This window comes from Mastigoproctus giganteus, chromosome 1 (genome assembly GCF_048544385.1).
Source record: "Mastigoproctus giganteus isolate SK-2022 chromosome 1, ASM4854438v1, whole genome shotgun sequence".
NCBI classification, from domain to species: domain Eukaryota; kingdom Metazoa; phylum Arthropoda; class Arachnida; order Uropygi; family Thelyphonidae; genus Mastigoproctus; species Mastigoproctus giganteus.
In genome coordinates this window covers 8,998,606-9,014,252 of record NC_143575.1, presented here as the reverse complement: position 1 = coordinate 9,014,252, position 15,647 = coordinate 8,998,606, and the positions used below count along the sequence as shown (strand labels likewise).

Below are 15,647 nucleotides of genomic sequence, written 5' to 3'. Positions count from 1 at the left end.
CACCAGATGTGAGCCCCTGGGGTTAGAACCAAAAGAGTAAAAATTTTGAAGTTACTGAAATGACTACTAATATATGCTAACATACATACATTATATATATATATCAGTGGTTTTCAACTGGGGTGCCACAACAACATTCCAGGGGTGCCATGTAATTTGGGTTTAAGTTACTTAAACTTATTTTTTTTTTAATTTATATGTTTATTTCATTATAAAAAGGTGTACAGTATCTTTTTAATTTTGTGGTGATCTATAATTGATATTTACTGAGCACCTCTATATAAAGAATAAAATTATATGCTGTATATATATAATTTGTATTATGAAATGTAATTTTTATAATTATATTATTGTAATAACTACCATATAACATATATATTTTTTAATATTATATATATACACACACACACACATATACGGAGAGAGAATCGAATCTAACATGCAGAAAACTGAGTACGGGTGCCGCAAAACAAAATAAATTACTTAGAGGTGCCGTTATTAAAAAAAGGTTGAAAACCACTGATATATATATATAAAGTGCCACAAATAAAGTGTTCATATTCAACATTAGCCATACAGTATAAAAGGAAATCTGTCAATCTGTCAAAAGACAAAATAAACACATAAATCTGTTACACTACGAGTATATTTTAGTATGTTTACTAAAGTATTCATATCAATCTACACTGAGTGGACAGAAATCATGGGATACCAACCTAGTAACAGTAGGCCCACTTTTCAGCCGGATAAGGGCAGTCACACGGTGAGGCATTGAGTCCACTAGTTCATGAAAACGTTTCACAGGATATTTCCATCCATGCTTGCTGCACCGCTGTCCATAATTCCATCACATTCCTGGGTGGAGGATCCAAAGCTCAAACAGACCTTTCCACAGCATCCCAAAGATGCTCCACAAGGTTCATGTCCGATGAATGGGGAGGCCATTCCATGGTGGTAAAATCTGCGGAATGCTCTTCGAACTATGTTCTAGTCACCACAGTCCTGTGGGGAGGTGCAATTTCCTGCTGGAAGAGTCCATTGCCCTGTGGGTGCAAGATGACCATGAAGGGATGCAGATGGTCTGCAAGGATGGACATGTGACCTCGACTGTTCAGAGATGCATCTAGATGTACCAGAGGTCCCAAGGTGTGCCAGTTGAACACACCCCAGACCATTACAGACTGTCCACCTGCCCAAACAGTTACTTTTGTTGACATGATGGGTGCATAGCTTTGTGCAGTGTCTGCCAGATACACACCTTCCCGTCCACTTGAAATAACTGGAAATGGGACCCTTCGAACCAGGAGACCTGTCTCCAATCATCCAAGGTCCAGTGCTGATATTCTTTTACCCAGTTGAGTAAAAGAATGCTGTGTGGTGGTGTTAGCAATGAGATTCTGGTGGGTTGGCGGCTCCCATAACAAGGGCCACTGCGACCCTATGTGTCGCCCCAAAATATTTGGATTTAAAAATAAAATAAGGCATAAATAATTATTATTAATGTATTGAAAGAGCAAAGAATTACAATATATCTCACATGTAACGAAACAACAAACATAAATAACAAAATCATTCTGAAATTCTAGAAATAAACTTTAAATTATAAATCATGATAATCGTACCCACAATAATAAAATAAAAGGAAAATTTTTATAATGTTGAAAAAATTATACAAATTTATGTTTCCTTGCTTTAAGATGTGCAAATTTATTAATTATTTCATTTATGTTTATTTGTTCCAAAAGATCATTTTCTATTGAAATTATTGCCAAATTAGAGATTCGTTATGTAGACATCATGGATCGTAAATAATTTTTGATTAATTTTAATTTTGAAAAACTCCATTCACCTGAGGCAACTGAAACTGGTAAAGTTAGAAAAATTCTTAATGCAACTGCTATATTTGGAAAAGTATCTGTAAAATAAAAGTATATTGTAAAATTTCAAATGGAGTAATATTGTCTTTAATATAAATTTGAAGTATTCTAAGTTCTTCAGGTAATGCTCAAACCCGATATCGGACTCATTATGATTAATGTCACTTAACGTAATATGTAAATCTTTGCAATGATTTAATAAATCGTCATCTGATCACTTTTTTTTTTTTTATTCAGAAATGTTATAAAACATTTTAAATATTTCTACATGTTCTTTCATATTTCTAAACCTTTCAGTTAACAAGAAAATTGTTGTGTCCGTAATTTAAAAGAAAAAATTAATTTTGCAATTTTGTTGTGAATCTTGAATAGTTTCATCTCCACTTTTGCAATCAAAATGATGTTTTTTCAATCTTTTCGTTATATTGCTTACTTCTGGAAAAAGCTTCAATGCCAATGATACTAGCCATATTATTTGCCGAATCAAGAATTTTTTGGACTGCTTCCTCTATTCTATTATCTTTAAACTATTCCGTGATATTTTGTAGACATTCAAGAGCTTTCAGTGACAGATTTCTACCTGGACAAGTACTTTCTACAGTACAAGCCCTGCTAACGATCGGAGCTGACCTCCAGAAATTTGCTTCTGATCGCAATTACAGGCGCTCATTGGCCGAACTTGTTCCCCTTTTGTTTGGCCCCTGATGTCAACTCATACTGATACCTCCACCTGCTATCTGCTATGAGGCGCAGAACGGCACGTCGCAAGCAAATCGACGAACTGTTTCATAAGAAAATGCAATACCGAACATCAATTTGGCACTGTGAAATATTCTGACTTTTGTGAATATGCTTAAATATGTGCTTTGTAAATATGAACGTGTACATACCTTGGGGTACTGTCTGCTTTACAACTATGTACATACTCATATTTAATGGTTAATGCTACGTTTTTAATTGTTATGTTATCTTTTTTTTATACTGTACAAATTTTTATACTGTACATATTTGTATATTACCCTATATCATTGTCAAGCCCCTGGCCTCCTGGCTGTGGCAGGCACATTATTGTATCTTTACTGTACAATAAAGATTTTCTTCTTCTTCTTCTTCTTCTTCATGCATATCAGAAGTCTTTTTTGGAGAGCCTTTTACTTAACGGATTAATTTTATTTAAAATATGACGCCAAATTATAATTGAACAAAGAAACTTATAAGATGTTATTTTTAAGGCTATTGATTTAGCATGTTTCCTTGCATCCATATCTTTATTTTCATCTTCAGTGATTACACCAAAAGCATAGAAAAAAATATGTAGCTTCTCTAGTCATTTCTAGTATTTTATCTGTAATATTTTGTGAAATTATTTCAATAATTTCATTTTGTATTTGATCACCCAAATAATATAAAAGCGATATTTTTCCATTCAGATTTCTGAATATGCCGAATATGTTCTGCCATAACTGAATCAAATTTAGCAATTGTTTCAGTAAGTTTTAAAAATTTACCATTGTCATTTTCATATAAATCTTTTGAAAATCCCCTGAACGCTATACATTGCTTTGCTAAAAATAGTCATCATCATCAGTAATTCAGTCTTATGACTGGTCAGTTCCTCTGATGAGCTGTCTCCATTTCTCTCTCTCTCCTGTGCCGTTAGTTTCAGTTCCTCAAATTTTCGAAGTCTTGCTTCATCCAGCAGCACATCCCGATGGTTTTTTTTTTTTTTTTTTTTTGCTCTACCCCTAGGGCAGTTTCCCTCCACAGTCCAGTCCAGGGGACATGACGAATCATGTGGCCCACCCATTTGAGTCTAGTTGATCTTATTCTACCTAGAATTTCCTTTGTTTTTGGATGTCTTAATACTTTCACATTTGACACTTTTTCAGTCCATTTAATTTTCTCCATCCTGTACCAGCACCACATCTCGAAGGCTTCAAGTCTCTTTTTGTCTCTCTTTGTTAGGAATCTATGTCTCTGCTGCATATAGTGCCACTGACCAGATATATGTCTGTATTGCCTTCTTCCTAATTTCTTGTGACAACTTCTGTGTAATCAACGACAGTTTATTCTTGAAAGGTTGTTTTGCCGTTGCAATTCTGGATTGAATCTCAGTTTGACATGAAATGTCCTGTGCAAATAACTGCCCCAGATACCTAAAGTCCTCTACCTGTTCTATTCTCACTCCATCGATCTCAATTCAAAAGGGAACTAACCTTTCAACATTGCCTTTGTTTTGATCACGTTTATCTTCATTCCATACTTCAGCTCTTTCTTATTTAGTCTTCTGATCATTTTTTGCAGCATAGCAGGGCAACCTGCTAGTATGGCCTGATCGTCTGCAAACTTAATAGCCTGTAAGTACTTTTCACCTATTTTAACCCCCCACTTCTTATTCCCAAGTGTCTCCTTTATTATCACTTTGGCAAAAGCATTGAACAAACCAGGTGAAAGTAACCATCCCTGTCTTACTCCCTTTTCAACTTTAGTTTTTTCTGTCAGTTCTCCCCTCACTCTTATCACCACATTTTATCTTCTACATAAGTCATAGATCAGTCCAATAATCTTCTTGCATCCAATTTTCTCAAGCAATGGGAACAGTTCTCTCCAGATTACTCTATCAAACACCTTCTCGTAATCCATAAAACACACACAGAGGTTTCTCCCCTTGTTATACATTTTTTCACCCAACACTCTCAACGTTCCAATAGAGGCATATTGAACAATTTCTGGATGACTTACAGTGTGGTTTTCACAGAGGCAGATCGATGATCATTAGCATTAGCTGAGGCATATGATGCAAGAAAGCATGCTTATACAGACAGCATCAACCAAAAAAAAAAAAAATCTCCCATTTACCCATCCGGTCATACTAAATGTTTGTCTAGTTCAGCCTTCAATTTATTTAAACTATCAACTTCCACAACAACAGATGAAAGTCTGTTGTTGCCCCCCTCAGGTTCTTAATCTGAGGGGGCATAGATTCAAATTGAGGAAAGAAAGTTGTAGGATAGATGTGCAGAAGTTTGCCTTTAACCAGCAGGTAGTTGAATCCTGGAACAGACTTCCATCTGTCGTTGTGGAAGTTGATAGCTTAAATAAATTTACAGCTGACCTAGACAAACATTTGGAGTGACCGGATGGGTGAAATGGGAAGGGTTTTTTTATCATATGCCTCAACTAATGCTAATGCCTCATCGATCTGCTTCTGTGAAAACCACACTGAGTCATCCAGAAATTGTTCAAAATTACTCTCCATGCGAACTTTGATGACTTTCAGCAGAATCTTGGATGCATGAGTAACAATATTTATAGTTCTGTAGTCTTGGAATATTGTTGGTGTCTTCTTCTTGTGTCTTTCTGCACATCAATCATAATCCCTAAAATGGGGATTATGATTGATGTGCAGAAATCCTCCGGCCAACACTCATCCCTGCATATCTTCTTTATCAGTTCAAATAAAGCTTTCTTCAGATTTTCTTGACCTCCAACGTAATTTAACATCTCTGCAGGTATGTTGTCAATTCCTGGTGCTTTGTTATTGCTAAAGGACTTTAAGTCTGTGTTGAATTCATCTTTAGATATTTCTTCCTCCATGTTTTATTGTTCTTCTAGTGCCGTATTCATCATCATATTATTTTCTAAAGTTCTTCAACATATCATATATACAGTATTATTCTGGCTGAACTACAGAATATGGGTATCTCTGTTGTGGGCGTGGCCAAAGAACAGAGTGCTTGTCCGGTCGAGTTTTGTGATTGGCTGACTATTGGGAATGCATAATTTACCTCATTTTTCATTTCTGATTGCTTGATTGGATGCAAATTCGCTTCTGATTTTAGCATTAAATATGAAATTATCGTGCTGCTGCTGCTTAGTCATCATTATGCTGCTCTGCTGCCTCGGTTATAGCGTGTTATTCCATTTGCAAAAGGATGGATGTAAGGATGTAATTGAATGGTGTATGAGTGTGAATCAGTTAGTTTCGGAATACAAGTGTTTTCAGTGTGGATGTTTGATGAAGTGTACTAGCTGGCATGCGGGGACTGATGAGTTGTGGTTTTTTGTTTGTTTTCAAGTTGTTTCTTGATGATCTGATGTGTTTTGCAGTAATTGTATGGGTTGTTAGTATCATATAGATTCTCTTTATATTAGCAGAGTGTGGGGGCAGCAGTCCCAGGACAAAAAAAAAAAAAGAAAAGAAAGAAAGAAAAGAAGCATTTTTGTTGACGTGCATGAGCAATTCTCATTGTTAATCCACATGAAATTGTGTAGTTGTTGTTGTTGTTGTTGGGATTAACGACACAAGGGCTACTGAGGCCAAATTGTGTCTGTTCACAGTTCAAACATATCGTTAGAGATGTTAAATTATATGCTCCTGTACAGGCCAATATGTTTTAAATATATGAAAAGTTCTTGTATATCGGCTTCATTTCATAATATATGAGACAAATTAGATGAGCTGTTCAACGTTAAGAGTGACCGGAAAGTGTTTGATCGAACGGTTGAATATAAGGGACACTCAACCAGAAAATGACGAATCGTAAGTTGCGTCTGACAGGATGAGCACTGAGGTGGGTTTTCTCCCGCTAGCAGGAAGAGATGGGTATGGTGAGTGTGCCCAATTCTGAGCCTTGCCAATACCACTTCTTCTCATCTGTTTCATCAGAAGCTAGAGAGCCACAGCTTTGGATCTTCTTTTATCTGGTAAAGTTTATTGTTGATGTTACCTTTCCAGATCTGTGACCATTTATCGTAGCACGCTTTACGAATGACAGACTTATAGTCGCTGTAAGGAACCTGAGGGTGTTGTGAGAAAGAGGGTTGAGGATGTCTAGCGGCAAAGTAGGCACTTTCATTTCCAGGAATGCCAGAATGGCCAGGGATTCAGCAGAAACTGATTGATTGATTGGACGCACTGCAACAGAATAGCTGGGAATGAATCTGTTTCAAGATAGGAGAAATTGTGTAGTACTGTATGAGCGAGAAGATTCATCAATTTTTGCCAACTGTTTAAAAAAAACTGTTTTCCCGTTTCTTTTTCTTCATTTCAGCTCTGACATATTGTGATATCTCATGACATTATTATTATTATTAGCCATATGGTGCAAGGAATCCTGAGGCTTAAACTTCACCAACATCCCCCAGTAACATGCTTTGGCTCTTAATTCGTGCTTAGTAGCACAAATTAAAAGCCAAAGCATGCTAACTTAAATGAGTGAAACCAAACTAATTTCCTCAATTGCCTAAAAACAGAGGTGCAAACAATGCATTCCCAGTTAAGTCTCGCATAATCTGTTTGTTATATGGAATTTTTTTTCATTCTAAGGAAACTATTTTAAATGTAATTACCAAGAGGAATTCAAAAAATATCATCAAATTGAAAATTTCACTATAAAGAAGTTCGTTAAACAGAGGTCTGACTTGCAGATGTCAAAAAATTTTGGCACCCTCCTGAACTGCTGCCCGTACTCGTCTACCCACTTGCAGTGGCTCTGCCCATAACCTATTGTGGCTAATAATAACCTGACAGTCTTGGTGGAGACATTCCTGGTATCTCCTTCATTGAAGTCAGTAGTGATTTGTGCAACTGTCACTCTCTGGTTGGCTGAAACAATGTGAGACAGACATCAACGGTCACGTTCATCCCTCACCTTTCTTTGCCCATAGTGCCATCCATGATGAGATGTTATTCCGGAAATGGCATATTCCCGATACACTCTCGATACTGTCGAACGGAGATAGCGCAATTTCTGTACCACCTCCACAATAGAGTGACCCCCATGTGTCGGGCACCCACTATCATCCCTCTTTTAAAGTCAGTTAACTCATGACATTTATCCATAATGACACTGAATTACCATCTACGTAAATGCAGTGATGCAATGTACCTATATACCTGCCAAGTGCATGTGGTGGGTTCGTCCACTAGAGAGAGAGAGAGAGAGAGAGAGAGGGGTAATAGTTTTGCATGGCCCAGGAACCAGGTATCCCATGAATTTTGTCCTTTTAATACAGTTGGCTACATTTCAAGGTTGTGCTGACTGCTATCTTCATGCCTTTAAGGGTATATAAGAAGAAAAGAATTACGAATTATGATATTTGATGTAGTAATAAGAAAGAAGAAAAAAATTTAAAAAAGCAAAAACAGAAGACTGATGTTATTATATATTAAAAACTGCAAATAATGAAAGTTACACTGAATAATGTTGTAATGGATAACTAAAGACTTGTTTAAACTCAGAAAGACTAGGAATTCTTTCTATGCATAGCTAAGAGAAGGAGACTTATTATGAATTAAAGAATTTAAAAAGCTAAAATTTCTTGAGCCTTAAGAAGAGGGTTGAGAATGTAATGCTTGCAGCCCCTTCTAACAAATAACATAATATCATATAACTGCAGAAAAACTTTTCACATGGGATTAAAAACTGCAAATAACAAAAGTTACAAATAGCAATGAATAACTACACCGATGAGCCAAAACATTATAACCAGCAAGTCATGCAAGTCGTTATGCAAACTGAAGCAACTGCAGGTGAACTACGGCGCATGCATGGGTTGGGGCACAGTATAAAAAACACCTGATACTGAGCTATGTTATTCAGTGTTACTCTTGTTTTTCAGATAGGAAAAGCAGCAGACTTAAGCAAGTTTGACAAAGGCCAAATTGTAATGGCCGGACAACTAGGTCAGAGCATATCCAAAACAGCATGGCTCGTGGGGTGCTCATGGTAAGCTGTGGTTAGTACTTTCCAAAAGTGGTCCGAGGAGGGGGAACCCATGAAATGCCGGCGAGGTGTTGGACGACCACAACCAATGCATGAGGTGAGCGAAGGCCCTCCTGGATGGTAAGGTCACTCTGAGTGCCCATGCTAACCACGGTTCACTGGCGACAGCACCTACAATGTACATGCGAGCATCAAAACTGGACCTTGAGTGATTGGAAGAAGGTAGTCTGGTCCGATGAATCACATTTCCTGTTACACCATGTGGATGGCCGGGTACGTGTGCATCGTTTACCTGGGGAAGTGATAGCACCTGGATGCACCATGGGACAAAAACAAGCCGGTGGTAGTGGTGTCATGCTTTGGGCGATGTTCTGCTGGGATACTCTGGGTCCAGTCATCCATGTGCCAGGCACTCTGACATCTACCAACTACCTAAACATCATTACTGACCAGGTACACCCTTTCGTGGCAATGGTTTTCCCCTCTGGTGGTGCCATCTTTCGGCAGGATAATGCACCATGCTACACCACCCGATTTGTGCGAGACTAGTTCGCGGAACATGAGGAAGACTTCCAGGTATTGCCCTGGCCTCCAAAATTCCCCAAACATCAATCCCATTGAGCATCTGTGGTTTGTCTTGGAACAGCAACTCTGATCTGCGGCGTCTCAACCACGGACCTTACAGGAGTTAAAGGATCTGCTGGTTACATGTCGGTACCAGATACCACAAGACACATTTAGAAATCTTGTAGTGCCCATGTCTCACCAGGTATGAGCTGTTTTGTCTACACATGGAGGACCAACATCATATTAGGTAGATGGTCATAATGTTTTGGCTCATCGCTGTGTGTCCTATCAAAATTCAGAAAAGCTAAGAATATTTTTATGCATAACCAAAAAATTTTAATATAAAATGAACATTCCACCCTTTATACTATTATTTCAATTATTTTTTAATGTTAAGTTATTTAATATAATTGAAAATTGTACCCTTTAAACTCACTGGTACAATGTACCTGTGAGTTTAAAGTGGGGAACATGTTCTGTGCTGTCCTCTTAATGTTATATTAATCAGATAATATCATAATAAACTGTGTGATTGTGGAAATAATACAAGTTTAATTCTTATTCTAAGGAATTCCTTACATTAATTTGTTTTAAGATCTTTGATGAAACTTAAATCATCCATACTCGTATATGCTTTAGAGACAAAATTATATTAAAAAATTACAGTTTTTGCAAAAATAAAACTATATCAAAACTATTAAAGTTGATATATATATATTGTTGTACTAGACCAGATTTTATTCATGTATGTACCATATATACACATCTTCCTTACTGTTTTTGCTGCTTTTTAAGGTAAGCATAATCAAATTTTTTAGATACACCTGCTGACTTCATTTCAGAACACATTGGTAATAGGTTTTCCACTGTCAGTGTGCCCTTCATTCCCTTCCATAAAATCCTGCAACAAAAAACAAAACTAATTTTAAGAAGTTTCCAATATTAAAACAAAAAAAAGTTATGAAATTTTATTTTTAATAATATTCTAGGATATGCTCACACTTCTAGTAACCCAAATTCTACATGTAAATTTCATATAACAACAACCATCCAAGCTATTAAATACAGTAACATACTCATATATCCTGCACTTTTGAACTATCAATTATATTATTTTGTGTTGTTCATGCATTCCACCCCAATTTTTTCTGTTACATAAAATAAACTTATTGCAAAACACGGCATAAGTTTGTCTGTCATTTTTAAGCTTACTTAAAATGCCTGGATATAGACAGAGAGATTGTAGGGTTATATTTTAATGCAGGGATGCAAAAATTATTTGAAAATAGTATGCATCTCTGCATTCAATTTCTGTCTTTTGATCGAGACCAACTTTTGGCCTTCTGCATTCCATGCATTTTATTCTCTGCCACAAGTCTCATCAGTTTCATCTGATATCCAATTAGGTCTAAGCCTTGAACAGTATTCCTTAGTTGGTATGAAAAGCCCAGTAGCTTCTATAATTCTTCCCTGAATGCTTCCCACTTAGAATTTGCTGTTGGTAATAATCACCAGTTGGTGCCACTGCATAAGATTTTAAAACTTTCTGAGACAACTACAGTCACCCTTACGAGAGAAAAAGCTCGTCTCTTTACCTTTGATAGCATTAGCATTAGTAGAGGCGTATGATGCAAGAAAGCAAGCTTATGCAGCATCAGCCAAAAAATAAAAAAATAAAAAAATAAATAAATAAAAAAAAAAACTTCCACTTCACCCCTCCATTCGTTCGAAACACCTGTCCAGCTGAGCCTTAAATTTATTTAGACTATCAACTTCCACAACAAGGGATGGAAGTCCATTCCACCAACCAACCGCCTGCTGGCTAAAGGCAAACTTCCGCACATCTATCCTACATCTGTCTTTCCTCAATTTGAATTTATGCCCTCTCAGGTGATTATTCTGAGCAAGAGGAAGAATCCCATCAGCATTGAGCATGCTCAAACCATTCAAGGCTATATACACCTCTATCAGATCACCTCGCTGGTGCCAAGTCTCCAGACACTGTAATTTGCAAAACTTAAGCCTTTCTTCATAAGAGCAACCCTTCATTCCATTCACTAACCTTGTTGCCCTTCACTGTACTGGTTCCAGCAGTTCTACATCCTTCTTGAAATGAGGCCTCCAGACCTGTATACAGTACTCAAGGTGTGGCCTGACCATTGCCTTATACAAGGCAATAATCACCTCCTTATCCCTGCTAGAAAAATTCCTGTATATCATTGACAAGACACCATGAGCTACTCTTGCAGCCTGTCTGCACTCAGAGAACTTCATATCTGCCTGCACAACCACCCCCAGGTCCCTTTCATTCTCTACCACTGTCAGTGTAGTGCCACAGAGTTGATACATTGCTATGGGGTTGCTGTTTCCCATATGTAGTACTTTACATTTGTCACCTCTCAGCCCATCTCCTCAACCTTTCCAGATCCTGTTGCAGCAGCATAGCGTCAGTAATGTCCTTAATAACCCTGCCAACCTTTGTATCGTCTGCAAACCTGGACATTAAGCTTGATATACCATCATCAATATCATTTATAAATACAGAAAACAATAATGGACCCAACACTGAACCCTGAGGGACTCCACTAATAACATTAGTCCACGATGAGCAGTGTCCATTGATTACCACTCTCTGTCTTTTCCCCACTCAACCACCCCTTTATCCATAGCAGAAATTTGCCTCCAATGCCACACTGCTCCAATTTGTGCACCAGTCTTCCATGTGCAACAGTATCAAAAGCCTTTCTAAGATCCAAATATATAATATCAAAGTTATTCCCTGCATCCAGTTCACTTGTGACTACATCATAGTATCCAATCAAATTGGTCAGGCAAGACTTTCCCTTAACAAACCCATGTTGTGTTTGAGCTATAAATGAAGTCTTGTCAAGATGATCCTGCAGTGCTTCTTTAACCAGTGGTTCCATTAATTTTCCTGAAACAGAAGTTAAACTCACAGGTCTATAATTACTTGTGTCAGCCTTTGACCCTCCTTTGTGAATTGGGGTCACATTTGCACATCTCCAGTCTATGGGTACCTCCCCTGAGTCCAAGAAAGCTCTCATAATTATGGTTAAGGGTTTGCTTACTTCCTTTGCTGCCTCCTTTAATATAACTGGATAGATCTCATCCACCCCAGGTGCCCTTCTTTTGTTTATCTTCAACAATTTATCCTCCACTTTAATCTCAGTTATTACAGGATTATCTAGCTTACTGCCAGAGTTGAAAACACATCTGCCATTCCCCTCGCTGAATATCTCCTCATATGTGAATGTCGATGCAAAATATTCATTTAGTTTGTTAGCTACCTGAGCAGGATCATCAACAGTTGAACCATCGATATCAAGTGGACCAATCTGATTCATCCCCTTCCTTCTAGAGTTTACATAAGTAAAGAACTCTTTGCTGTGTTTCTTTGCATCCTTTGCCAAAGATTTCTCGTAATCTGCCTTCGCCTGCCTAACCTCCTTTGTAACTTGGTTACAGATCAACTTATATCTATCATAGGCTTCTGTGTCACATGTTAATTTATATGTATCCCATGCATTTTTCTTCTCTGCCATATGTCTCATTAGTTCATCTGACATCCATTTAGGCCTAAACCTTGAACAATATTTCTTAGTTGGTATTTAAAGCCTAGTAGCTTCCAAGATAAGTTCTTTGAATGCTTCCCATTTTGAATTTGCCATTAGTAACATCATCAGTTGGTCCCACTGTATAGAATTTAAATACTGTCTCAGACCATCGAAGTCACCTTTACGAAAGCAAAAACCCTTCCCTTTACCCCCGATGGTAGTTACCTCTTTGAGTAAATCCCACTTCAGCACACTGTGATCACTGCCACCTAGTGGTTCCTTTATCTGCAGATTCTTAATGCATGAAGAATCACTACTGATAATCAAATCAAGAGTATTACTCCCTCTAGTTGCCTTCTGTTGTTAGGATATAGTGCATGGCATCCTAGTTGAGGATTCTTGCTTGAAACCAAATTGCTGTTCAGAATTTAGGTTGGCTTCAGTATTATATAAATTAAGTCTATAGAGGAGTAGGCATTCCATTATTTTTCCTAGAACAGGCAATAAAGCTATAGGTCTGTATGAGTACAGAGAAGGGTAACAAGATTAGTGAATGGGACAAAGGGTTGCTTTTACAAAGAAAGGCTTAAGTTTTGTAAATTACAGTGTATGGAGACTAGGCACCTTCGAGGTGATCTGATTGAGGTGTATAAAGCCTTGAATGGTTTGAGAATGCCCAATGCTGATGGGATTCTTCCTCATGCTCAGAATAATCATGAGGAATCAATCAATCTCCTGAGAGAGCATAAATTCAAATTGAGGAAAGATAGTTATAGGATAGATGTGCAGAAGTTTGTCTTTAGCCAGCGAGTGGTTGATTGCTGGAACAAGCTTCCCACTGTTGTTGTAGAAGTTGATAGCTTAAATAGATTCAAGGCAGAACTAGACAAACATTTGAAGTGGAGGGGTGAAATGAGAAGAGTTTGTTTTGGGTTTTTTTTGGGCTAATGCTATATAAGCTTGCTTTGTTGCATCATGTGCCTTTACTAATGCTAATAAGTACACATACAATTCTACCCAATGAGCTTGCACATTGAGGATACATAAGTACATATAATTCTCCCCCATATGCTTGTACATTCTCTTCAGGGCTGAATTGATTGTCAAGGCTCTTAACATTTTCTCCCTCCTATCTTGGCAGAAATGCAAACACTTTCAAATTAAATCCTACTTTGTAATTTTTTCCCAACATTGCCCTGTACTTGTTAACTGAAGTCCTCAGAGTTCCTACTCTTAATATCATTAGTGCCAATGCATACAACAATAATATCACCTTCTGTGCTCTTAAAAGATGATATGTGCTTTATGTCATCTACCTCTGTCCTGGGCAGACATACCTGGTCCTCATCCACATATCATTTTTTCACAATATATTTTCAGTTTCCCTAACAACAGAGTCACCAACAATAACTACCTCCTGTGGGATCAGCAAATTCTGCATTGGGGATTGCTCCTGTATTGCCTGATGCACAAGTGTAAGCTCTGGCATTGAGTTGGGCAGCCGAGAGCTCAATTGGTCCCATTTTAATTCCTCTGAGGATATCCATGCTACAGTTAAAATATTCTCAAGTGTAACAGTTAACAATATATATATAAACATGCTCCTCACACATAAAAATATCAAATGCACACACAAGCACAGTAGTATATAAAATATAATTAAACTCCATATGATAACAGCTAAGATGCTGCCTGCCTGTCAAAGCTACTTTTTTTTTTTTTTTGTATATAAATGTATTTTTAAAACAGTTCAGATTTTTACTTTTTAATTTATACACAGAAATACATATCTCTTAGACAGTTTTTTGCTATAGGAATGAACAATTACTTACCCAACGATCCAAAAAAAAATTACTCTAGAAAACAGTGAAGCTCCCCTCACTGGACATTGATCCTGTGTAAATTCAGAAATATTTAAGACATTAATTGTCCTATTAAAATATCCTGCTATTTTACAAAATTTATCATTTATCATTTTCAAGTGAAAAAAGGTGAGTAAAATAAACTAGCAACCCCCCCCCACAAAAAAAAAACAAAAAAACAGGAAGGTAAGACACAGAAGAGCTAGCGGCCATATCAATAGCTCTTGGGGATTTGCAAGACACTTTACCAATTCTTGGCTAACCTAGCATAGTGTATACACAACAAACATCAGTAAAAAATTACTGAAAAAAAAAAATGTAAATTTGCTTATATGCACATTTTAGCATATTAGCATTAGTAGAGGCAGCATACGATGCAAGAAAGCAAGCTTTTATACAGCATAAAAAAAAATACCCTTTCCTTCCCATTTCACCCGTCCATTCACTCCAAAAGTTTGTCTAGTTCAGCCTTGAATTTATTTCAAGGCTCTACTAGTCTGAATTTTTAAAAAAAATTTATAAAATTAAATTAAAAAGAAAACTGATAACTATCACTTACTGCTGGAATAGACTAGGATTATTACTCCAGACAGCAAAAGAAAGTTTAAGAAAACTATCACTATGATTTTAACATCTAAATAACTATATAACATAATCATGAATGAATAATAAAACAATTATCATTTAACTATTGCTAATAGTCAAGAAATTACAAGAACTAAATTACAAATTTAATTATATGAAATTCATCTCTGAAATCACATAGCCTATAAGGATGTTTTACCTACAGCCTTAAATGCCAAGTTTTTGACATGGACAAATTTTCATCTTTAATATATTATTTTCCCATTATTTGTGCCTAAATAAAATTAACTAATAGCAGTGTGCAATTATTTCAAAATCAAAGTTAATGTTTTGCAATAAACAAGAAAAAAAATCCTGTGCAGTATAAAGTCTTTTTTAAAAAGGTCACTGGTAGAAAATTTATTGCATGTCTTATTTTAGTGATTTGTTTTATGCATGGAATTTTGAAAATTT

General features: G+C 36.7%; 1 protein-coding gene across 1 annotated transcript in view; it reads right to left on the bottom strand.

The window, feature by feature from the left end:
* LOC150090537 (ATP-binding cassette sub-family C member 1-like) overlaps positions 1–15,647 on the bottom strand; it is a 237,859-nt gene that overhangs the window by 203,660 nt on the left and 18,552 nt on the right. Inside the window, 1 exon segment of the mRNA XM_090378370.1 lies at positions 9,948–10,073. Coding sequence (XP_090234496.1) covers positions 9,948–10,073 — 126 coding nt within the window.